The sequence below is a fragment of the Acinonyx jubatus genome, chromosome B2 (genome assembly GCF_027475565.1).
Source record: "Acinonyx jubatus isolate Ajub_Pintada_27869175 chromosome B2, VMU_Ajub_asm_v1.0, whole genome shotgun sequence".
Classification (NCBI taxonomy): Eukaryota; Metazoa; Chordata; class Mammalia; order Carnivora; family Felidae; genus Acinonyx; species Acinonyx jubatus.
The window spans coordinates 137,045,556-137,071,161 of NC_069385.1; the positions used below are offsets into that span (position 1 = coordinate 137,045,556).

At 50.0% G+C, this 25,606-nt stretch overlaps 1 protein-coding gene across 18 annotated transcripts in view; it reads right to left on the reverse strand.

Annotated features, from left to right (window-relative positions):
* The window catches only part of ATXN1 (ataxin 1), a 415,717-nt gene that overhangs the window by 23,918 nt on the left and 366,193 nt on the right, over window positions 1-25,606 (reverse strand). For 17 of the 18 annotated variants that reach the window (XM_027040355.2, XM_027040352.2, XM_027040353.2 and 14 more), the window contains one exon: window positions 395-2,441. The exons of the other annotated variant lie outside the window; for it this stretch is intronic. In XM_027040355.2, coding sequence (XP_026896156.2) covers window positions 395-2,281 — 1,887 coding nt within the window. In that variant the 5' untranslated portion in view covers window positions 2,282-2,441. The remainder of the gene's footprint in view (window positions 1-394; window positions 2,442-25,606) is intronic. 18 annotated transcript variants of the gene reach the window in all.

Sequence of the window (25,606 nt, forward strand, 5' to 3'; positions counted from 1 at the left end):
CCCCTAGAAAGGCTTGAGCCTGCCGGCCGCGTTTCTCACTCAAGGTTCCTCATCTAAGCTACAGAATAAAAAACAAAAACAAAAACAAAAACACGCCCAGGGGTGATTTTTCCAATCTTCCGGAGGATGGTACCTTTCCTAAGCCCTCCGGTCTAGGAGCACAGAAGTGAATTCCTTACAGACAAGTGCCTTGGGGCGTTGGGGCTTAGAACCTGGCTGGGAAAGGTGACGGTCCTGCAGAGTCTAGGGGTGAAGGAAAACCCTCAATTCTCCGCACAGCCCGTTGCAGTCTGCCTCTTGGAAGAGGCTCATGTTGCCAGGGAAACCAGGGAGGACCGCATGACTGTGTGTGTGCGCGCGCGCAGGCGCGCGCAGGGGAGGGGGTGAAGGTTACCTGTGCTCGATGCTCCCCGACGGCAAACTGTATCACCGCCACGCCCGGGTGGTGGCTGTCCTCGATCCTCTCCACCGTGCTGGAGTCGATCTTCAGGTCGCTGCTGATCTCGGCGCTCTGGATGAAGTCTTCTGTCTTCAAGTCCTCCACCTTCTTCAGCTCCCCGTTGGCCAACTGGATGATGGAGCCTTTCATGAAGTAGGGGGGCAGCGTGGGGGGCGCGGCGGCGGGGGACGCCACGGACTGCACCACGGGCAGGTGGATCTGGGCCTGCACCATGGCTGGGTAGGCGGCCTGCGTGGCCAGGGCCTCCGGGCTGAAGTTCTCGTTCTTGGGGAGGGCGGTGGTGACGAACGTGTGAGGCACTGCCGCAAACTGGGGCGACGACGTGGCGATGGCGGGGGCGGCTCCCGAGCCCTCCACGTCGGCGCCGCCGACCGGGATGAGCAGGGGCTGCGTGCCGGGGATCACCAGGTGCTGGGGCAGGCTGCCGGCGTACGTGATCGCCTGCTGCTGGCTGCTCAGGTAGCCGATGACCGGCGCTTGGGTCCCTGCGTAGAAGGCTGTGGCCGGCAGTCCGACCGGGAGTGGCTCCGAGGCGCTGTGTGTGGTCTGGATGACCGTGTGGGGGGACAGCGTGGCGACGGCGGCGGCCTTCACGCCTTCGGGGCCCAGGGCCTGTTGGGGCGACAGCGCGTAGGACCGGTGCCCGGGCTTCCCTAGATGCAGGCCGCTTTTGTCGTTGAGGGTGGAGGGCGAGGCCTCCCGGTGCGTGACCGGCTGCACCTCCAGGTCGGCGGCGGGCGCGCTGCTGGTGGGCAGGACCATCACAGAGGCCCGGACCCCCGAGGAGTCCCGACCGCCGTAGTCCGCGGCGCTCGGGTGCACCACCACGTGCCTGGACTCGTACGGGTGAGGAAGCGACTTCCCGGCCTTCACCAGGCCCAGGTCGGCGGAGCTCGGGGCCCCGTACCTGCGGCCCTTCTCCATCTCGCCGTTCAGGAGCTCCTTGGCCTGCATGGCCTGCAGCCTGCCGCTGTCGGCTTTCTTGGCAGCCTCCCGCGGGACGAAGTGGCCGCCGGAGTCGGTGTATTGCACTACGACCTGGGGGGAGGGCCCCAGGGTGAGCGTGTGTGGGATCATCGTCTGGTGCGGGTGCAGGTGGACGGGGATGGCCGGAGGGGACGCCGTGCGCCCGGCGCTCTGCGGAGAGCTGGAGATGTGCACGTACTGGTTTTGCTGGGTGGGAGGGGGGGACCCCGGGGGGCCGAGCCCCGACGTCCTGCCCAGGTGCTGCTGCTCAGCCTTGTGTCCCGAGGCTTGGCTCAGACTGCCCATGTTGGCCAGCAGAGTGGAATAGGCTTCCAGCTGGGAGCGCTGGGATGGAGTGGTGGCCCCCGCGGCCGAGGCCACGGCACTGGTGACGGGGCTGGCCGTCGGGGAGATCAGCTGCGAAGGGATGAACCCGGCGTAGGGCCCGCTGTACTGGGAGGACCCGATGAACTGGAAAGTGTGCGGCAGGTGAGCGTACTGCACGGGGGACACCGGCGTCCCCGACTGCGGGGGAGGGTACGCGGCGGGCAGCGTGGTGGTCGCCGGCACGGACCTGGGCGCGCTGGGCGGGGAGTAGTCCAGCCCCGCGGACAGCGCTTTGTGTAAACCTATTCCCTGCTGTAAACCCAGCTCCACCGGGGCCCCCGCCGGGCCGTGCCTGCCGCCCCCGTGGCCGCGGCCCCCCGGGTTGCCGGGGAGCCATGCCACGGCCTCCGCCCGGTGGTTGTCGCTGGGCGCCGCGGCGGCCTTCTCCTCCGAAGGCCGGCTGGTGGCGGGGATCTCGCGCTTCTTGGGAGGCAGGCATTCGTTGCTCCGCTCTTGGTTGGATTTCATTTTTCGCCGTCCCCCCTCCACGGTGACTGTTTCACTGTCTGGCTGGCTCTGGTTTTAGTCTGATACATGGAAAGTCACATTTGATTTCTGTAGGGGATCCAGGCTCTTCATGAGGAATCATCTCCCCGTGGGTGCGATCGGCCCGCAGCAGCTCTGGAATCTGGGAAGAGGCAGACAGGGTGGGGGGCGAGGGGAAGAGGAGGGAAAGGAAATCAGAACATCAGACTGAGACTAGGCCTCTGGCTTCCACGTGAATTCCCCAAAACCTGATCACGGGCCCCAGCATTAAAGCCCATGAAAACACTGGCCACATTGGAGAGCACATCAGGTAGACGTGAGGATAACTGGGAGGTCAGAACCTCACAGCAGATACCTTCTGATGGCATGAACAACTCCCCTAAGACCCTCTGCGTTTCTCAATACCCTCTCTCCCTATTTTCTTTTCTTCTTACAAGGGAGATGATTTGGTTCTTAAATTTCCTTTTCAGAAATGCTGGTCCCTGCTTTACCTCTTCTTTGCCTTGCTGGGAAATCCAAAGAAGCTCACAGGAAGGGTGACATTAGGGGAAGTCAGCCTCAGATGCAGGTGCTGGGAAGGAGCAGGTGAGGAGTGGGGGAGGGGTCCCAGGCCACCTTCAGGTGTAAGGTCTGGGGTTGGCCGAGGTCGGGGGCAGGGGGCGGGGTGGGGAGTCTCAGGCCATCTTCAGGAGTAAGGTCGGGGGTGGGGGGGGGTGGGTAGTGCCGGGTCAGCTTCAGGTGTAAGGTCTGATGCCTCATCTGCCGGGGCTCCTACTCAAAGGTTCAAAGGTTCTGCCTGACTCAGGGTCCATACTCTGGTCCAAAGCCACTCTCTCTTCCCTCACACACATGCACAATACCACATGCCAACTCAGCAGAGGCAGCCAAAAATAATTTTGTTCTCTACAAGTTTCCAAAGAATTCCCAGTACAGCTACTCATAGGGTAACAGAAAGCCAAAAGAAATCTGTGAGACAGTTAAAAAATGAATATGGTTATGGTTACACACACAAAAAAAGTGCGCTAATAGGGAGGCTACGTTGAAGGTTTCTCCTTCATGACGGTTATTCTTTCTTTTCTTTCTTTCTTTCTCTCTCTCTCTCTCTCTCTCTCTCTTTCCATGTAGTCTCTGAATTTTCTCTTCACACCAGCTCCCTCCCTTTCTCCTTGGAAAAGGCCAACCCGCCATTAACCCTAGAGATGAAACCTCTTTTCAGATCAATCAGCCCCATGCGCCTCATTCACGATCTATAAATAGTGGGCTGGGAGCCAGTTACATACATATATCTCAGTCCCTCAGTGGCCAGTGAACTTGGAGTCACCGTGACTGTGTGGGCAGATGGACACCCACTGGCAACAGGCAGCACATCAGTGGGACTAACAGGAACCGGGCTAATGAGCAGATGCGAGTGCCCCTTGCAGGCACCAGCTGTAGACACAAGCACTGTCACGTGCGGGCATCCTGGGAAACTGAGGCACAGGGCTTTGGGTTTTAGCATTTCTCCTACCCAGACCCTCTTTTCTACAATCTGATTTTATAAACATTTTTTAATCTTTATTTATTTTTGAGAGAAAGAGAGAGAGAGAGAGACTGAGCATGAGTGGGGGAGGGGCAGAGAGAGAGGGAGACACAGAATCCGAAGCAGGCTCCAGGCTCCCAGCTGTCAGCACAGAGCCCGACGTGGGGCTTGAACTCATGAACTGTGAGATTATGACCTGAGCCAAAGTCGGACGCTTAACAGACTGAGCCACCCAGGCGCCCCATCATTTACTTATTTTATTTATTTGGTTTTTCTTTTTTTTTACTTTCTTTTATTTTTCAGAGAGAGACAGCGCAAGTGGGGGAGGAGCAGAGAGAGAGGGGACACGAGTACCCGAAGCAGGCTCAGCGCTGACCGCAGAGGGCCTGACAAGGGGCTCAAACCCACAGACCGCAAGGCCGTGGCCTGAGCGGAGGTCAGACGCCTCACCGACTGAGCCACCCCGGTGCCCCTTCTACACTCTGATTTTAAAACGAGCACAACAAGGCAGCAAGCAGCCTTCAGCATCTGGTCCTTGCTGACGCTGAAGCAATGGGGCATCCCCACCGTCACACGGCCTCTTTTCTCTCCTCTTGCCTGTCCCAGCTTATCCCCATCTCTCCTATGTAGCTGCACTACCCCAGCCTAATCGGTAACCTTTTTTTTTTGGCCAATGATTTTAGCGGCCATTGTTACTCTTGCTTCAACATCGTTAGCAAACATCGCAATAAAAAGATTATTCAAAAGACAGTGCCTGTCCTTAATGGTTGTGATCAGGGGCACACGAGGTGGAAGTTTGTAAATTTGGGGTCTCAACATCAAAGGTCATTTCAATAAGAACAGGGTTTCTCATTTGACAGGAGAGGCACTTTAAAGCCTGGGACGGAAACAAAAAACAAAGTGCAAAGATCTAGTACGTTCATGCCGGAGAAATACCTGTGTTGAAGAAATGATGTCACTTATATCCCCTCCCGACCTAGGCTTTTTATACGTTCAGAACAACCGTGCTCTGTGTAGCCTTCTTTTATAAACAGCGCAGCCCATAATTTACGCACAATATTTGCAAATCAATCAGGGGGCCAGTGCTACGTTTAAAACAATGACAGAATAAAATTGAATCACAAACTTATAAAAAAAATCAGTTGCCCCTTCTGGCTGCTTAACAAGTGCTGACAATGATCTTTTAGCTTTAGATCTCAAGAGTCACTTAAAGAATTGTATAACTCCCACTTTCCCACATCAACTAGCAAAGTCATTTAGAGCCACTCAAAGCAAACCGTTCCACGCGCCCCCTGCTGGTTCCACAGTAGCACTGCTCCAATAAAACCCCACAGGATTTCATTAGGGATGTTCATGCAAGAGTGATATGTCAGAATCCAAAATGAGAACATTTGCATATAGTAGGCCCAGCCAGTAAGGGAATAGGTTAATTAGCCCAAGGCAGCTCGAGGGAAGAAAAAGCAGCAGCATAAAAGTCCTTTCAAAGCCAAGCAGAATGTCAAACACATTCAGAAGAGGTCCATTAGCAATGCAAATGTAAAATTGCCTGTACAACCGAATGCACAATACCCCAAACCAGAAACCCCCTCTGAAGGTACTTCTTAAAGAGCCCGGCTTTAGTGAATCTGAAAAGGAATGCTGACTTGGTGTTCAGTAGTGCCTTAGTTTATTTATAGTGTTTATTTGAGAGACACTGGCTTAGCTGGCCCTAAAGATCTCTGTACAGACTCCAGGGCTGGTCTTCTGCTAATGGGCCACCGGGACATATTGGCCTTAATGCACAGATTCAAATTTATTTTTCTGAAAAGCGAGCCATTGATAAATGTCTTTTGCAGATAATACTAATGATAAATCAAGGATCCAGAGATTACCACGGGAGCTGGAGCGACCTACAGCCAGACTGATACAAATTTCAACCCATCCTCCTCCTCCATTTAGAATTTAGAATGTCTCCTATTTGCCACTGCAGCTTGGAGGAGACGGGGCTCTCCAATTCCGGGACATGTGTCCCATCTCCGTGCCCACTAGCTCTGTACTATCTGAAGCTGCCATCAGGAAGCACTGCGAGGGGAGGGATTGAGTCTTGCTGTACTTTCAGAGAACCACTAGAGGGCGCCACAGTTTGCCACCAGGTCCCCGGTAACGGGATTTGGTTCTTCATGGAATTGAAAGAATGGAGGGGTATATAATGTGAAGGTGGAAAAGCAGAGAGAGGAAAAGGAAGGGAGAGAGAAAGAGATTAAAAAAAAAAAAAGAGAGAGAAAAAGAGAAAAAAAGGAGAGTGGAATTTTTGCCTTGTAGGGTCTTTTTCTAGCTGCAGACAAATGGCCTCTGTGTCCCTAACCACCTTCTTGGGGCTGAAACACAATAGTTTAGCTGGGCCCCTGGGGGGGCTCACTTCTGGATGAACAACAGAAAGATTTCTTCATGACATGAGGCCACACACTATTTTCTAAACGCTAAGTTCCCAAAGAACCATATATACACATCCTATTGTTCAAACATTATTATTAAGAAAGTTACTGGATGAATCGAGACAAAGTTATTAAGGGTTTAACCACATACGGTTTGCCTGAGAATCTCCGCTCTGAATGCACTTATCTTAAGCATCTTTATATCTACATTTTAACCTATTGCCCTATTCGTATTTTATCATTTAACTCAGTGTAATAAGGCTTTTCTCTCCAGAGTGCAGACCTCAAACCAGCAACACCAGTAGCCCCGACAGCTTTAGAAATGTAGGACCCCAGGCCCCACCCAGCCCTCCTGACTTAGAATCTGCATTTTAACAAGATTGCCAGATGATTCATATGCACAGGAAGGTTTCAGAAACTCAGGTATGAGATTAAATTTTCTAATCATAAGCTTCTAAGCAAATTAAACTTCTCTAGCCTCTCTTTCTGATGAAGGGGGTGTTGAGAAAGCAAACGCAGACTGGATGGAGCCTTGGCGATAAGCAGCTAATATTTAGGAAATATGCCGGTGTTTATTTGGGGGTCACTGAGACTCAATAGAGTTCTAAGTAACAAACGCTCCTTTTCTTCCTGTTCTTTGTGTCTTCACAAAATATATGGAAACGCACTTTAAAAAAGCTGTTATCATCAATTTTATATGAGACTCAATCATCAAGACGCAAAACAAAATTTAACAAAAGAAGCCCCACACTTACATCTTCGCTATAATTCAAAAAAACTTCCCCCATTACGGTCTTTCAGAAATGATAGGAAAATGAGATGCTTCTGAGCTGGAGGATGTGGGAATGTGTCCCCATGGAGTCCAAGTCCTGTAAATAACAACTGCTTTCAACGGGAGCCACTCCTAGGAGTTGGATACATACGGTCCTAAAACTGCTCTCCCAGGTCATGGCTGTAAACGGAACTGCTCTGCCCGGCACACCCAACTGTGTGAGTTTCCGAGCTTGAGCGGACCCCATGGCTGTGGGACACGCACGTCTGTGCACGAGAGAGGCATGAACTGATGAATCTGGGTCAGTTCTGCAAAAACTGCAGGACCATTTAGGAGACAGAACGCCTGGCCATGGCAGGGGAGGTCACCGGGGCTCCGCCAGGATTCTCGAAGTCCTGGCTTGCCAGTGTCCTTTCTGTTCACTCCACACAGTTCTTCATTCAGGTTAACTATGAAAAGCAGGCCTAACTCTGTCATCCGTGGGGCTTCCAGGATGGAGAGAGGTGAGGGTGGGATGAGCGCACAATTAGCTACCTTCACAGCGGATGGGACAAGCGTGCCCCGAGGGAAGTGGGTCACAGATTCATTCATCAGAGACTCACCTTAGTTCAAACATGGACAGTGGGCTCTAACTGTTCAGTGTCAGTGTGGAGCAAATGGTATGCCAGAACTCTATTTTTAGTTCTATTCTGCCCAACATTTTATCAGCGTTAAAAAAATCATCTTCAGAAGGAACAGAAAGCTAGAAGAGACGTTTTCTAGATTATTGCGATTAATATTCAGATACAGGTATCCTCCACTTTGTCAAAGTTTGCCTTACGCTTGGCTTTTACTAAAGACCTACGTTAGCACCTGCTTTTGCAAACCAAAAGCATTCCAAAGAGGATTTTGCTTTTGCAAAAAAGGCGAAAAGCAAAAAAAAAAAAAAAAAAAAAAAAAAAAAAACCACAAAAAACAAAAAAACCCCAGCGTTCAGCACCTGTCTTGCCGTGAGCTGTTGTGGAGGCAGCGCGCACCCTGAACAGCGTGAGTAGCGCCACCAAGCGCCTTTCTGGGGAACTACACCCAGCCTCTCAGCATCCAGCGGCCATAGTTTGAACTGTGTTCTTTGAGCATCTGGGCTTTATCGGGATTTACTTGGTGCATCTGTTAGCAAGATGTGTCCTAAGGTATCAGAAAAGCCTAAGAGAGGTTATTTTGGGGGGTCTGGGAATGCTACAACGTTCTCCAGGTAAATTAATGGTAATTACTTCTTCGCTTAATGCCATTTGGGCTTACAAGAGTTTTCATAGGAACACTCTGCTTTCCAACAGTGGGAGGGGAACCTATACATCCTCAGAAGCTGGGAGCGATGGCACAAAACCAAGAAAATTAAGATTGCTGAGAATAAATGTAAATGCTTGCCCTCAGTTTCAACAGCTCAATTCATTCGGTAGCAGGGGCTGCTCTCTCGATCTGGCCTCAGATTGGTTCAAATGAAGGAGCCTAGCGATTTTTTGTTTGACCATACATTTCATATGAACCAACAGTCTGGTGTGGTACCTGCAAGGCTGGAGTGATTCTAAGCTTCACTGATAACACAACGTTCAGAATAAAAGGGATAAATCCTGCAACATCATATTTTGGTAAAAGTACAGTCCAAGTACTGAGGCAGGGGGTCAGGGCACAACGAAGTGGGTCCAGGGTGGACCGACTGGGTTATTGAGAGGTCTGGACACAAGGCAGGCAAGTAACAGCGGAGGCAGCTGAGGATATATGGCCTGGGGAAGCACGGGAGAAATCGGAACATAAGAGCAATGCTCAGTCTCTACGGGGCTGTCTCCGGAAGGCAGGAGCACAGAACTCAGCCCCAGATTACTTGAGTAGGTACAGTGAAAATCAGCAAGTAGTTAGAACTGTTAAGAATAGGTTGGGCAGCCTAATGAGGCGGGGATCCCTGTGTCGCCCCAAGGGTTGAGACTGAGTTTGGAGACTGATGGTCCCAGATAAGTGGAGGAGACCCCTGTCCTGCCCAGGTGCTCATGCTCCCTATTTTTATATATTTTTTTCATTACAAAGATTTTGAGACCGTGATTTCACCCGTGTCAAGCTGGCTTGCTCATAAGCCTAGCCTACCTTCCAACTTTCTTTTTGCTGTGTCCTCAGTGCAGAGTGATTATATGCTCTCTCTGCTCTGCCTAGCATAGAGCTTCACGGCACAGGCCTCCTGCTCCAAAATGAGGTGGCTTCTGAAGAGAACGAAGGGTCCACTCCAGGTCCCTTTAGGCCAGAGGCCACTGGAGAGGTGAGCACAACTTTGCAGAAGAGGCCACTAGCTATACCCCCACACACGCGGGCCCCCCTTCTCTCCTCTGCCTCTTGTGACGCGGACCTTGCCCTTCACAGAAGTGCAGCGAGCTCGAAGAGAAACACCAAAGAATAACAGCTTACCATCCGCAATCTACATAAGTGCTTGAGGACATAAGGAAAAGGTACATGGGTACCTTAATTTGTACCACTAACAAGATAGGGCAGTGGACTGAACAGAGGACCCCCAAAAGGTATGGCCATCTGGAAGTGATGAGTGCAACTTTATTTGGAATAAAAGGGAATGTGTTTCAGGATCTTGGGATGAGATGATGACAGATTGTCCAGGTGAGCCCTCCATCCAATGACAAGTCTCCTTGTAAGAGAAAGGCAGAAAAAGATTTGAGACACACAGACACCATATGAAGACGGAAGGAGAGACAATGGGGTTTTACGGCCCCAAGCCAAGGAACACTTGAAGCCCCCTGCAGCCAGAGAGGTCAAGGACAGATCCTCCCTAAGAGCCTCTGGTGGGAGCAGCGTCCTGTCAACGCCTTGATTTCAGACATCTGGCCCCCAAAATTGTGCGATGAATTTCTCCCGTTTTATAAGCTCCCACGTTTGTGGTAATTTGTTAGGCAGCCCTAGGACATTAACACGAATGGCTTCCATTCATCCATCATCTAACATAGGCCAATAACTCGACTTAAGCATCTTACTTACCCCTTGCAACAAACTCTTTTTAAAACAATTTTTTTTAACATTTATTCATTTTTGAGAGGGAGAGAGACAGAGCACAAGTGGGGGAGGGGCAGAGAAAGACGGATTCACAGAATCCGAAGCAGGCTCCAGGCTCCGAGCTGTCAGCACAGAGCCCGACGCGGGGCTCGAACTCATGGACTGAGAGATCGTGACCTGAGCTGAGGTCGGACGCCCGACCGACTGAGCCACCCAGGCGTCCCTACAATCTCTTGAGGTTTGTATTTTCATCTCTAGTTTTTCAGCGGGGGACACAGGCTTGGTTAAGCGCTCACAGTCAGGAGAAGCCAGCACTGGAAACCACTTTTTTATTCTTTCCAACCATGATGTCGGGCAGACTGATGTACAGGGTTGCACCATGGTGATGGGAACCGGATGGCAAAGCTTCCACGTGGGAAAGACAGGATGCACAGGGACGAGAGGGGGAAAGACGGCCACAGAGCCTCGGCACGGAAGCCGGCGCTAATCACGGACTGCAGCTGACCACGTGGGGTCAGCTCAGTGCCACGGGCTGGGGTGACTAAGGAGGAGAGATCTGGATCTTGTCACCTCACAGGTGAGCCGGGGACCCGCAGCACCACCCGGCTCCCTGCTCAATGCCACCCACCCGTTCTGATCTGGATCATAGTAGAACTGAGACCCCCGAGACAACATCCTGCGTGGCTCAGAATCGTGGACACGAACACCCTCTCTCCCCGTCTAGTGCCACAAAAAGTAAGTTCAGGTCTGCACTCCAGGTGCACGTGTCCTCCCCCTCAGTGGCCACATTGCGTACGACAGGGCGGCTCCCTCCGAGGCAGTGCCTGGCTGTGGAGACAGGGATGTGCCCCATCGGATGGGATTTTAGTAGGATAAGGAAACGGTCCAGCTCTCCATATTAGCAGCACCGTGAAGAATAGTCTGGGGGGCTCTGCTCACGTATAGGTTTTTTTGGCAGCGACGCGGCCCCATTCGGGTGCCCCCTGGCCGGGGCCACATCTAAAGACTAGGAGTCTTTCCTCCGATTGAAAGCCCTGACCGAGATGTTGGAGGGGAATCCTCAAGACGCAGGGCCGCTCTGGCTGTTCTTCTCCTACTGAAGTCCTCCACCCGGCAAGTAGCTAAACCACCGTGTCCCTTGTCCCTAAGTGGGGCTCCGCTATTTCCTACTGCTGTCAGCAACACGGAGGGACGGCCTTCACCAAGCTTAGGCGAAAGCTTTTCTCAGATTCCTGGCTTCTGCCATTACTGCCCTTGGCCAACACGAGGACAGTGAGACCAGACGGTGTTTTTAGTGGGTTCTGCCTCCCTGTGGAAACACGAGGGGATCTGCCACGCGGGTGGGGTCCACCGCGTGGGGACATGGCGCATGTTCGCGCGCTGGAGGACAGGATGTGCGAAAGAGGAGGGGGAGAGGGGCGAGGCCGGCAGCTGGGCTGTGCTGTCCCTGGAAGTCGGCTCATGTGGAATGTCACTGCCGCATCTGGGTAGCCAGAGACCTCTGGCAGCCTGCCCACGCTGGGATTCCTGGAAAGGCTCAAGACGGAAAAATAATCACTTGGAGGGATAACCATCTGGGTTGAAACTGGTCCCAAATGAATTGTCCAACAGAGTTTGAGTTTTTAAGAAAAGCTGGAAATGCCTTTCTGTCACGACCTTCCCCGGCTCAATACATAAGCAAATACCTTTCTGCTTTAAAGTGTCCCGTGTGCCAGACTAGCCACCCTGGGACACCCAAGTCTCTGTTTATTCACTACTCTGGCTGAAGGCTGGGGACGTCAGATGCACGGGCACTTGCCGGCACGCTGCACTTGGTGGTTCTCGCCTAGCCCTAGAGTGACCTGCTCGGAGAGCAGCGGTGCTTGGCCCCTCTGTGGTCTCATCCTGGGGACGGCTGCGACAGGTGCAGATAAACACAGTTAGAGTCGGTGCTGGAAGGACAAGAATGTGCATTTTTTTTAAGAGGAAGAAGAAGAAGAAGAAGAAGAAGAAGAAGAAGAAGGAGGAGGAGGAGGAGGAGGAGGGAAATCATGAATTTGGAGAGACTATGTGAAATCGACAAATATTCTGTTTTCTGCAATCAAGTTGGCTAGGCATTTAAATGTTTACTCATTTTTGAGAGAGCACGAGTGGGGGAGGGGCAGCGGGAGGGGGACAGGCGATCCGAGGCGGGCTCTGTGCTGACAGCAGCAAGCCCGATACAGGGCTCGAACTCACGAACCACGAGATCAAGACCTGAGCCAAAGGTGGACGCTCAGCCGACTGAGTCACCCAGATGCCCCTCATTTTTTGACTCTCAATTTAATGTTCTTAGCCCTCCAGGGGTATAGCTCAGTACAGAATTCACGCGGTGCCCACATCCATTGGCATACCTGGAATATCAGGATACGGATTAACATTATTATGGAACTACCGACAGGAAGGTAACACATCCACATTATTATTACTCCTACTAAGAAGGACAGAGATAATAAGAAGAATAAGCTATGGGCGGTAGACTGTAGGTTCTAAACCCGGTTTCACCCCTAAGTGCCTATGTAACATGTTTTCTCTTTCAACGTAATCTTTATCTTACTCAAATTATACATGTGCCCAGTGTAGGGAGGCGGGTGTTTCAACAGTGTGTGATGCTGTAATTAATATCTCTGCCAATTAAATGGGCACGTGCACAGTGCTTGGCAGAATGCACACCCTCAATAAATGGTAGCCATCGTCGTTATAATTCAGCAAATGCTTTCTTGTCAGTTCCCAGTTCTTTCCCACACTTGTCTGCTGCTAATCGCTCCTGCTTCCACACTCAAATCCAATAGAGGACCTTCCAACTAGCAATCCTTTCAAACATCTGGGGTTTCTTCCCTCACGCTGTGATTTATACAAAAGAGAAAGTCACGGATAACTGACAATTTGTTTTCTTTCTTCAGTTGATCAAGGGAATGATAATCGGCCCCAATGCACAGGCCCTCCTTCACACCAAAGAGCGTGCAAGCAACTCAACATATACAAGTAGAATAAACACAAAGGGGGTTTGCTAACCTCAAGCTATAGGCATTTCCTGGTAAAGGGTAAGTGTATGGGTTCCTTCTTCCACTCCGCCTGCTTTTCCACAATACTTCTTGGATGAGTAATCCCCAAAAGGCGTGGTGGGGAAATGCAGAATCTTTTTCCACATCCCACAGGAAGGCTGCCAGCTGTCTCCTTGCACACACTCTCCTAAGTTTTGCTACATGGCACAAAGGAAAGCACCAGAAGTCGCTAGAGGAGGCTTCGATTCTACCAGGCGCCAGGGGCTGGATCTCTGGGAGATCAGATGGCCCAAGTGTATGAACAGAGAATGTGAAAATCCCCATCAAGTCAGAAAAATGCCTTTCTGCGACTGAGGCATTCTGAGAGGGTCTCAAAGCATTCATTGCCCTTGATGTGGTTGGATGAAAGGGAAGTGGAAACCCCTGGATAATCCATAAACTAACAAAGCATTCCTCCAGGGTAGTAAATGTTGGTTTCCCTTCTACGGCTGTTTTCCAGTCTTTGGGATACTGTACAATCTTTCAGTCTTCTCGGCTGCAAAGGCCCTGAGACGTCCTGGGACCCAGCCTCCCCAAGGCAAAGCAGGCACGACACAGGTCACTGAGTCTGTCTTTGTATAAGGCTACAGGAAAGCTTTACACACAAGCAACAACCAGTGTATGATCATCCTGTTGTAAAGACAAGGGTGTGATACTCAGGGTGTAAGCGATTTGCCTAAGGCTACGTGGCTCATGAATGGCAGAAATAAGATGAAAATCTTGGTGTATCTGATACACAAACCTGGGTTCCAACTCTTGGATTGTGAGTGGATCTGCTGGTGTGTAGTGCAGGATTAACCTTACTCAAAGACAGGTCTGGCCTCAGCTACCAGGCTTCTGGGATGTCCTGCCCGATAGGAGCATGTGTGTTTCCCTGGGGCGCGGGGCGGGGGGAAGGCTGGCCTCCAGACAGCCTAACCTTGTGACTTAGGATGGGGGCTTTGGGCCGTGCAGTATCATTCCAACATCTGGAGGAACAAACCATTAAAGGTATTCACCTCACCTCCAGGAGGGGCTGGAGACAAAGAGCAGCCATGTGGATGCTATGTGATTCAACTCCAATAAAAACTCTAGACACCGAGACTTGAGTGAACTTCCCTGGGGGCAATATTCCATGGGTACACATTGTGAACAGGGGAGGTTAACACCCTCTAGCTCCATGGGGAGAAACTCAGAATCTTTGGGCCCCTCTTCCCTTGGCTGATTTCAGTCTGTATCCTTTCTCTGTGGTCATCTGTAACTGTGAGTAAAACAGCTTCCCATGAATTTTGTGAGTGCTTCTAGTGAATTATGGAACCTGAGAGTGGTTTGGGGAACCACCCTCTCCCAGAGTTGTAACTGGTGTCAGAATTGAGGGAAGTCTTGTGGGAACTGTTCTGACTTTCTATTTGGCCCATAAACTCCTTCTTATACTTCGTGACGATTATACATGTAAGAGAAACAGATCAAGTAATAGACATAATAAATGAAGTCCACCGGGGTTCATGGGTGAGAACAAATCATTAACCAAAGATTAGATCCGTCCAAATCTAACAGTGGCCAGGCAAATGAGTGCAACAGAAAGGTAGGTGCTCCTACCTACATGCTACCCAGCATCATCCAATCTTGGCCAGGGCCCAGTGAAGAAAGCCTCCCCACGGCAGTTACCCAACGGCACGCGCACGTAAGAGGATTGAGTGGTTCAAGGTTTTTAGGTCCAGAGTCGGAAGTATTGGAGCAATGGGGGAAACCCACCAGCTAACTCACTGATGTCTCAGTCTTCCCAGTCTGCTGAATGAACTGACTTACTGGACATCTCCCATGGCCACCGGGTATCGACCATCCCACCAGACCAAGTGGAGGGCTGGGCCCCATCACCTGCCTCTCCAGATTGTTGACAAAGAGCTTCTGATAGAACACAAAGGAAGTCATGCTTGTGCCTGGGACAGTACTGTTTCACTGTGTTCTTGGTTCTGTGTGCAATAACAGGTATCCCAGAGGCAGCAACTGTGGGCTGGGACAAGACATCCGGGAGCCTTGGTCTCAGGGCCTTACTCGCTGCACCTGCAGATCAAGAAGTCAACCCTCGCTGCACATTAGACTCACCCAGGTTGCTTTCAAAAACAATACCAACGTCCCGACTCACTCTAGACAGCTAAATCAGAATGCGCCTAGACCGCTGGGCCCAGCATTGGCATTTTCAAAGATGCACCAGGGGCTTCTAACATGCAGCCAGAGGTGAGATCAGACATACGATCTTCGTTCCATGCTAAGTCCACTCCTTGGCAGAATGCCTCCACGATGCTTAAAGACAGCCTCCGATCGTCTACCCCCCTCCACTAACATAAAAACGATGTTCTCACCGCCTTTGACTGCGTTTTGAAATTACATGTCTACAGTGAGATGCTACCACATACCCATTAGAACAGCCATGACTTAAACCAAAGGGAAACAACAAGCTTTGGAGAAGACACGGAGAAACCGGGACCCTCGTGCCTCGCTGGTGGGACTGCCTGTAACGTGGTGCGGCTGCTGTGGAAAACTCTGGTGGTTCCTCGCGAAGTTAAATGTAGAATCATCATGTGACGCAAGTCTACTTGGAGGCGCACACCCAAAGGAACTGAGAGCGGAGACTCGAATGATGCTTTATGCCAGCGTGCATAGCAGCATCCTTCCCAGTAGACAAAAGGTAGAGATGTCTAGAATGTCCATCCACAGAGACACGGATACACAAAATGTGGCATGGCCGTACAACGGACGATTTCTTACTCAGGCTTCAAAGGGAAGGGAATTCTGATCCGTGCTACGAGATGGGTGGATCTGGAGCCACCGTGCTCAGCGAAAGAAGCCTGATGCAGAAGGGCAGATAGTGTATAATTCTCCTTATAGGAGGGACTTAGAACAGGCACATTCACAGCGACGGAAAGTAGAACTGAGGTTACCGGGGTGGGAGAAGGGGAGGGGAGCTACTGTTCCGCATGCATACAGAGTTGGTCCGGGATGACGACGAAGTTCTGGAGACGGAGAGCGGTGATGGTTGCTTGAAAACGCGAACGTGCCTCGTGTCGCCGAAATGCTTAGAAGTGGTTAAAATGGGGGATTTTATGTCACGTGTATTTTATCACAATAAAAGAGAATTTTTCAAAATTACGAGTCACGGTCTTAAAAAGTCTGAAGCTTCAAGCGCAGTTTCGTTTTTCAACTTGGCAGGGCCCCTGCCCCCTAGTGCTGCCTGGAGGCCCACGGCTGGCAAAAATACCTTCTAGAAGCAGCCTGCTTTCCCTGGCCGGACGTCAGGGCCTCTTTCAAAGCCCTCCACGTGGTAATGCACTTTTCCACAGCCCCAACGGCAACTATGAGTGAGAAAAAGTTAAGGAGCATCAATTTCGGGAGGCATCGCCCCCCGAGCTCCCTACCCTGCCGTTGCTGGCTCAGGACGGCGGGCCGGCTGGCATCCCCACCCCCTACGTCCCCCCTGTACTTTATCGCCCGGGTATGTCAGCCCCACCCTCTGCATCAGGGACACCGAGCCGTGGTGAAGGGCCGCTGAGTAAATATTTTCAGCTCTGTGGGCCATGCGGTCTCTGGCACAACTCGACCCTTTGCTGTAGCGCGAAAGCGCGGCGGATAATACGTACGTGAGCGGGCACAGCTGCGTCCCGTTCCAACCCTCAAACTTGCCTGGCTCTAGGCCTTTGGGGATGCATCCTCCATCTGCTTGGAGCTGCTCCCACGCCAGCCACTCCCCCTCCACAGGGCACCCTGCTGGCTGTCTCCTAATCCGGTGGTGCCCACATCGAGAGTGCCCAGACGGCCCAGATGCCAGTGACCTGGGAACCATACTTTGAGAACCACTATTCTCCGTTATCTGTCACATGTCTCTTTACACATCACTTACCGTAGGTTCTTCCCACCCCCAGCCCGTATCCTGTGCCTCTCCTTAGTGTCCTTTTACGTGCTGCCCTATTTTACCAGAAACATGCGGTCCGACAGCTGTCTGCTTGGCTACCTCCCCGGCGGGCCCCTAGGCTGCCACCGGCCACCCCCTCCACGCCTTTGACCATAGCAGACACCCTGTGACTTTCTTCGGTAAACATTCCTGAAATCTCAGCAAAGCCACGTAAGACCACACCGCAGTCTTGTCCATCTTCTTCTCTAAGGCTTACCAATACTTACGTAACTACCACAGTCTCTTTATTTTTTAAGTTTATTTACTTATTTTGAGAGAGAGTGTGAGTGTGTGTGTGTGTGTGTGTGTGTGAGCAAGGGAGGGGCAGAGAGAGTGGAAGCGAGAGAGCAAGGGAGAGGGAGAGGGAGAATCCCAAGCAGGCTCCGTACTGTCAGTGCAGAGCCCAAGTTGGGGCTCGATCTCACGAACCCTAACTATTGAAGTCTTTTTTTTTTAAGTTCATTTATTTTGAGAGAGAGAGTGTGTGTGTGGGAGCAAAGGAGGGGCAGAGAGAGAGGGGGAGAGACAGAGAATCCCAAGCAGGCTCTGCACTGTCAGCACATAGCCCAGTGAGGTGCTTGAATCCATGAACCATGAGATCAAGACCTGAGCCGAAATCAGGAGTTAGAGGCTTAACCGACTGAGCCACCCGGGTGCCCCATAACTACCATAGTCTTACTCTGGGGCACTCACTGCACTTTTAAACTTGTTTTCATGCATCCTCCTCGTTACATTGCAAACCTCCCCCCTGCCGGCCCCGTGCTGGGCCCAGACTGCAATTTCATACCCTCGACATTCTAGGGTTGTTGTCCTGTCTTGGTTGGTTCATCGTTCTCATGCTCTGTCAGTCTACTGCTGTTTGGTCTTTCTTACAAGTTGGCTACCAAGAGGCAAAACGTTTCCGGATCTTTTCTCCTAGGTTTTCGGATGTAACGACACAATGTTGGATCAAAAATTGAACTCATGACAGAGAACATAAAATACTGTGCATTTGAAAAGCATCTGCACTCAGAGATTCCATTGCAAACACAAATTCTCATGTGAGATTATTAACCTCCGATCCTTCCTGTGGCAGGAAGTACAAGGACGCCATGTGAGATGTTGTTAAAGATGTGTGCTAGATGAGAAGGCCTCTGAAAATCCACATCCAATTATCCAAAACTATGTCCAGATTGTCCTACCATCAATTCCAAGGAAATGCTTCTGGTAGTCTTTGGATTTACTGGAAGGCATACGTATTTACAAAGACAACCATTTTATTGAAACCAGCCTAAAGCAAGCAGAGAAAGGACAGGGAGACAAGCTGTAAATCAGCCAAGATAAGAATTTTCTCTGAAACAAAATGTTTGTTTTAAAATGAGGGGTATGACTCACGCTCCGTGAATGGGTGGCTGGGTTCTGACCCTCCAAAGATGAATTGTTCATTTTGAAAAAAGCAGAGCGAGCGGGAAACCCACTTTCTCCCTTCCTTTATCTCAGAATGAGGCTGAAGAGTGGGGCCCCAGATGTCCGAGTCGCGTCCAGTGACCAGCAAAATGCACCATGGGCTGACTGGCTACCTGCAGCTGTTTTCAATCAAAAAGCTGAATAATTACTGCAGCCTCTCCTGGGGCTCCCGTGCGGCCAGCACGAAGCTGGTGGAGCAGTGAGGACGCTGAATGAACTAACAGAAACCCTACAGAATTCAGCTGCCAAACTCCTCCTCCTCCCCCTGGCTCAGCGTCATGAACTTAATCAGGTATTCATTCAATAACAGTTTTTTACGCTCTCCCCGGAAGGATGCCAGCGCCCTCTAAAGCGAGGCCCAGCGTCAAATCGACGGCATTTGGCAGGAAGAGGTCAGGGGCAGTGTTAGGTTCTTTTATTTAACTTAGGGCCTGGGAACAAGGGAATCACCCTTCTCCGCAGCACCTCTTGGACGTGCGGCGAAGGAGACGTTACGATGAAAAGCTGGTCAAAGAGAAGAAATGCTCTGCCTATCCTACGATGGTTTCTAGTTGTCCTTGCCGGGCCATCAACACATGGTGGGACCGTGGCGTCGCACAGATCTAGGCTCGACTTCCGGCTTTTGACATTTGGTCATTGGTGACTTTAGGGGAGCTGTTCAACTTTCTAAGCTTTGATTTCCTCTTTAAGAACATGGAGATAATAATAAACCCTATCTCGCAGAGTTAGTATGGAAGTGCATGGGGGGCATGTGGTCAGTTCTTAGCCGACGGGCTGGAGTATCTCGAAATAAGTTACCTCTAGCAATGCCCAGCTTTCCAGCATCAGATGACCTCCTCCTGGGGACTTGAGGGCACAGGCGTGGGATCCTAACTGCCACACTTATAATTCTGATTCCATTACCCACCAGCTGTGTTTCTGTCCCTCCATCTCTAAGGTGGGAATAATACCAACATTCACCTCATAGGCTTGCTGTGAGTTCACCCACGGAAAGAACCTAATTCAGGGCCTGACATGTCACAAGAACTATAAATGTTGGCTGTTGATGTTACGATTATCTCTTGAGAAGGGCCTCCTTTACTCAGGTCACATTTTCATGCGTATTACAAAACTACTTTCCTCTCTTGAGTTCTTTCCCCGGTTACTTTGTGAATCCCATGCACCCGTCGATTCCGGCAAAGATGTCAGGTAAAACCATCTCTAATTAAAAGGTGCCTCGCCTCACCTCCGTTAACGAGGGATTTTAAGTCTGAGCGTTTCAGAAAGTTTACTAAGTCTCTAAAATTGTCTTCTAGGAAATAATCCCTGCTGGTGCCCTGATAAGTTTTTCTCCTTAACTGGACCAAAGCCTTGTCTGCAAAACAAATGGTCAATGACATCGACATTCCAAAATAAAATCCAAATGCACTCATGTTTTAAATTTGGGCTGTTGTGTCTTATTTGCCTTTTATTCCTGCAGTATAAATAGAAGCTTTGGGGCTTCTTTGAACATAGAGCACAGGACACTCTTTAGGCACAATGACTCAGTACTAATGAAATCAATCTCTTTCCTATTTAACCTCTTTAGAACACCCATCCCCTCACCAGAATCTCGATCACATTACAAATGCGCGCGCACACACACACACACACACACACACACACACACGCACACACAATGGCTGGCTATTTTAGTTAAGGCCCTAATAGGAAAGCTGGCAGCACAGGAGGACTATAATCTAAACAGGCAATAAAATGTTTAATGAACAAATGAAACGCGACAAAGTCAGTCCATGCCGTTAACAAGAGAGTTCGTTTTCCTTATGAATACTGTGGCCTCGGAAGATAATCTCTCTGAGCCTCCGTTTCCTCATCTGTAACACGGAAACAATAATGATTTCAAAAGATCGCTGTGAGATGAAGCAGGACAACGCACGTGAGAAAGTACAATGTTTATCACAAAAAAAAATCCGAATATGTTTTCTTATATGAACTTGAGTTGCAAACCTTTGACTGCCTGTAGTGAATTTCCACGTGGATGCTCTAACTTTCCCTATCACGCCTCTCAAACCAGCGTCCATTCTGGTTCCGTATTGGTCCAGTGGTTTCGCCCCATTTCCCCAGGCATAAGAAGAGTTCCTCACTTTTGGTGCCTCCCTACCACTTAACTCCTAGGTTCACTGACTCCCCTAAGTTTGCCAGCCTTTCTTCAAAATATCGCAGCCACTGGGCATAAAAGCCTGGCATCTCCCACTTCTTTCCGTACCCACGGTGCAGTAAGGAACCTGGCCTTGCCCAAAGAAAGAGCTAGGCTTTGCTCGTGGCTTCGGGACGTCCCCTATGTCATACTTGATAGGAGTGCCTCTGCTCAGGGCGAGGGCTTTGAGTCACAGCAAGTTACATAAGCCAAGCCTCTACTTCCTCATCTTAAAATGGGGATAAACGGAACGCTTGGGTGGCTCAGTTGGTTAAGTGCCTGACTCTTGATTTTGGCTCAGGTCACATCTCCTGGTTCGTGGGATCAAGCCCCACGTTGGGCTCTGCTCGGACAGTGTGGAGCCTGCTTGGGATTCTCTCTCTCTCCCTCTCTCTTCCCCTCCCCGCCTCTTAAAACAAATAAATAAACTTAAAAAATGGGGGTAAACAGACCTATCCTGCAGAATTAGGGTGAGCATTAAGTGAGGTACTACGGATTAAGCACTTCGCACAGTGCGTAAGCACAGACTGTGCATGACATACGTATTGGCTAAGAAATGTTTCCTACATCAACATCGGTTCTTTTTTCCTTTATAGTTACAAGGTGAAGGAAACGGTCTGCGTGCTCTGATAATTCTGCCTCCAAGTGTGTCCATTTTGACTTCTGTTGTTCTTCTTCTAACAAATCTGTTTTTCCTGATTGATATTTAAAAAAAATGTTTTAATGTTTATTTATTTTTGAGAGAGACAGAGACAGAAGGCGTGTGGGTTAGGGGCAGAGAGAGGGAGACACAGAATCCGAAGCAGGCTCCAGGCCCCGAGCTGTCAGCACAGAGCCCGACGTGGGGCTTGAACTCAAGAACTGTGAGATCATGACCTGAGCCGAAGTCAGATGCTCAACAGACTGAGCCACCCAGGCACCCCTTCCTGATTGATATTTTAAAAGTTCTGCTTCATTCTTTAATATGCGGATCGATAAGTGTTCCTTATAACGTAATTCCAACAGAGTGACGTCAACCTGGGCCTCCCTTCTGTGTTTCCGTGTGGACCCATCAGCACCCCCTGGTTTTGTGACATAAACTACGGAGCTTCAGATGTGTGCCGAGGGCCACCCCATTCCTGTTCTTTTACAGACTATACCTTTGGTGGGGAAACGCAAGGAAAAGCCTTTAGTTCAGTGTGAGATAATTTATTAAAACAGGTTAGGCTCTTCCTATAAAAATGTATAAAATACATACACAAAATATGTATGTACGTATTATATGTGAAATATAGCATATATTATATACAATACAAAAATAGACATTTTATATATAATATATTGCACATGTGATATAAAAATATGTGACACAAATATCATATATATTCATATACGATATAAAAGATATATACTATATTTTATATAGAACATATACTATAAAACATACCTATTTTATATTATACAAAATTTTTTCATAAGCCCATGTCTCCACATTTGGGATCTTGGGGCACCTGGGTGGCTCGGTCAGTTAAACGTCCAACTTTGGCTCAGGTCGTGATCTCATGGTTTGTGAGTTTGAGCCCCACATCGAGCTCTTTGTTGTCAAGCACAGAGCCCACTTCCTCTGTCCCACCCTCTCTGCTTCTCCCCAGCTCTCGCTCTCTCTCTCAAAAATAAATAAACGTTAAAAAAATTGGGATCCTTCCCTTTTCTATAGTTTCAAAAAAATCTCTAGTTTGCTTCCATTTTGCTCTGGTTAACTCATGGGATGGGGGAGGGGTGGTAAAAAACAGGAACAGGCAGTGACCGAATCGATCAGTGGCATTTCCAAGGTAAACGATTCCACAAACCCGTCATAAACATATAGTAAGACAGACACATGGTTAGCCTCTGAGAACTTCCCACAAAGCTCTCCACTGGGCACCAGAAGGGACCAACTGGGGAGGCGTGCACAAACCTTGAACAGCTGGGCATGAGTAATGTGTTAGACGGGTGGGTTTTGTTTCCTGTTTCACGGCTGATTTGAAACTTCCCTCAAGGACAGTGTGCACGATGAAATTTTCATTAAATGCATGGACTTATAAGCTCCCTCATAAAGCCATGACATTTCTAGATCACCACTGTGCACGAGAACAGGACAGTGAAGTTTCTCTGAGGTGATCATCAGAAACTCTGGTGACCTTATACAAATACACCTCTGTAGTTTTCCCAGATGTAGCTGATCTGGGCTGGGCCCCAGGAATCTATATTTTTAAAAACTCCCCTGGTGATTCTGATTAGCAGCTAAGTTTGGGTACCTCCTACACATGGGTACACATGGTTCTTAACCTTGGCAGCTTGTCAGAATCACCTGGGGAGATTTTCAACAGTCCTGCTAGTCAGGCTCCACCCAAATCAACATGTCCTAAGGCCTGGGGGGGGGGGGGGGACGGGAACCAGGCACATGGAATCTCGGCTAAGACTGAGAATCACTGCATCAGACTCTAAGATCCCTGAGGGACGCACACGTTCATGTACATAGCGCCCCCTCCCTAGTGTCTAGGACAGTGCCTGACGTGCGGTAGGCGCCCCACAATACAGCCAGGGACGCTTTGGTTTCAAAGCATAGAAGTGTTCCAACTAGAGAAAAACACGAATGAAATAGTGAGTTCCAGGCCAGCCTATAAACGTACTGAGCTCCAATCCTATTTGTTGACCTGTATGGGCTTTGCTTTTCTTGAACTTTGCTTTCCTTAGAGAGCAAAAGCTAGTGTGTGTGTGCGTGTGTGTGCGCGCGATGTTTAGAGGAGAACTTAATTTCTTATGACTGGGGGGAGAAGGGGGCAGAGTTCAGAAAAGAGCCCTGAGTTGCTCAGAGGTCAGCATCTAGATCAGGAGGAAAGCCTGGCTGGTGCCTGATGCCACACGGGCTCTTTCCCCAATTTGTGACAGGAACAAGGACTACTCCACGTAAGAGCCAGGGCTCTGGCTTCTCCGATGGGCAGGAATTCTTGCGGACCAGGTGCCACGTTCCAGCTTCCGGTCAGAAGCACAGACTAGAATGTAATTGGAGGCCCGGTCACCAGCAAACCCTGAGCCTCCAAATCCTGCTGTGCGAATCTTGCCCTTTCTTCTCCCTCCCTCGATAAGAACAGGTATGTTTTTTTTCAACGTTTTTTATTTATTTTTGGGACAGAGAGAGACAGAGCATGAATGGGGGAGGGGCAGAGAGAGAGGGAGACACAGAATCGGAAACAGGCTCCAGGCTCCGAGCCATCAGCCCAGAGCCTGACGCGGGGCTCAAACTCACGGACCGCGAGATCGTGATCTGGCTGAAGTCGGACGCTTAACCGACTGTGCCACCCAGGCGCCCCAACAGGTATTTATTTTAACAGCGAAGACTTCCGTTACAGACAGTGTTCAGCTGCCTTTAAGCTCGCTGCAAACAATGGGGTGCCTGGGTGGCTCAGTCAGTTGAGCGTCTGCTCAGGTCATGATCTCCCAGTTTGTGGGTTCAAGCCCCGCGTTGGGCTCTGTGCTGACAGCTCAGAGCCTGGAGCCTGCTTCCGATTCTGTGTCTCCCTCTCTCTCTGGCCCTCCCCTGTTCATGCTCTGTCTCTCTCTGTCTCAAAAATAAATACACATTAAAAAGAAAAAAAACTTGCCGCAAACGAAATAGAAAAAATAAATAAATAAAAGGAACGCCCAGGGCCTTTTCCTTTGGACGGATCCGGGTTGCTGAGAGCAGGATGCAGTCCACTCTGCTGCCCACGGATGCCACCACATGTCCACGACCTCGTGCACGGAGCACCTCAGTCAGGGGCGCGAAGTCACGGTAATTCAACCTTAGGGAAAATTGCAGGGGCAGCTGCCTGCCATCTTCCATTTTCCCCAGTGCTGAGAACACCTACTCTTGGAGACAGGTGACTCATCTGCCGCCTTCCTAGCGGGCTCTTCTAAGTTAAGAAACAAAAAAGAGCAGCTTCGGCCCTGGTGGATGAGCTCGGCGGGGAAGAGGAAGCCTCATCCAGGCGCAAGGCATGACTTTTCCCTTCCTGCTCCGCGAATCCTCACCATCCTTCAGACTGGCAACTTGAGCTGCACCCCCCACCCCCCCGCCGTGTTCTCCAAACACCACAAACACCCCCAGCTCCAAATGCCGCTTCTTAAAAATAGCAGATTGAGGGCTTACTCTGGGTGTGCCATTGATGGGGCTCACTGCTTCCCTGGAATCACTCTCCATTTCTCCTCCTGAGAGCTCGAACTCACATACACACTGAAAGAAGTCACTTAGGCACGTTGCCTCGAATGCACCTCTTGCTTACAGCATCATGTGACTTGGATGCGAACAAGCAGATACCTGGGTTTATTGTTTTATTTTTAATTTTTTTAATGTTTATTTTTTGACAGAGAGAGAGAGAGAGCACATGAGCAGGGAAGCAGAGAGAGAGAGGGAGACACAGAATCAGAAGCAGGCTCCAGGGTCCGAGCTGTCAGCACAGAGCCCGTAGAGGGGCTTGAACCCATGCACCGTGAGATCACGACCTGAGCCGAAATCAAGTCGGACGCTTAATGGACTGACCCAGCCAGGCACCCCTACTTGGATTTCTTATCTGGACACATGGGAAGCATCCAAGGAGTGACTCCCTTCTCCCTCCTACATTTCCTGCCCACAGTGTGCAAAATACATCCAACACTCTTTGGACAGAAGAATCAGGAACTAAGCAGTCGCACAAGTCATGGATTCTCTACCTCTTCCCTGCTCATCCCATGACTTGGAAGGCTCCACATAAAAAGTTTTTTCTGACCTAATTTGACCTTCGCTGGAAAATGGCTCCACTGTTCTCTCTCACTGAGTTTCAAAGCAGAGGTGAAATGAAAACAGGGCTGTATTTGATTCTGAGCATAATCTCTTTGCTGTTGGCAATGTTCTGGGAATAGTAACGTACTTTGCCGTTAGATGAATAAATTTTTCAAAATCTATAGTCAGGGCTCAAATAATTGTGAG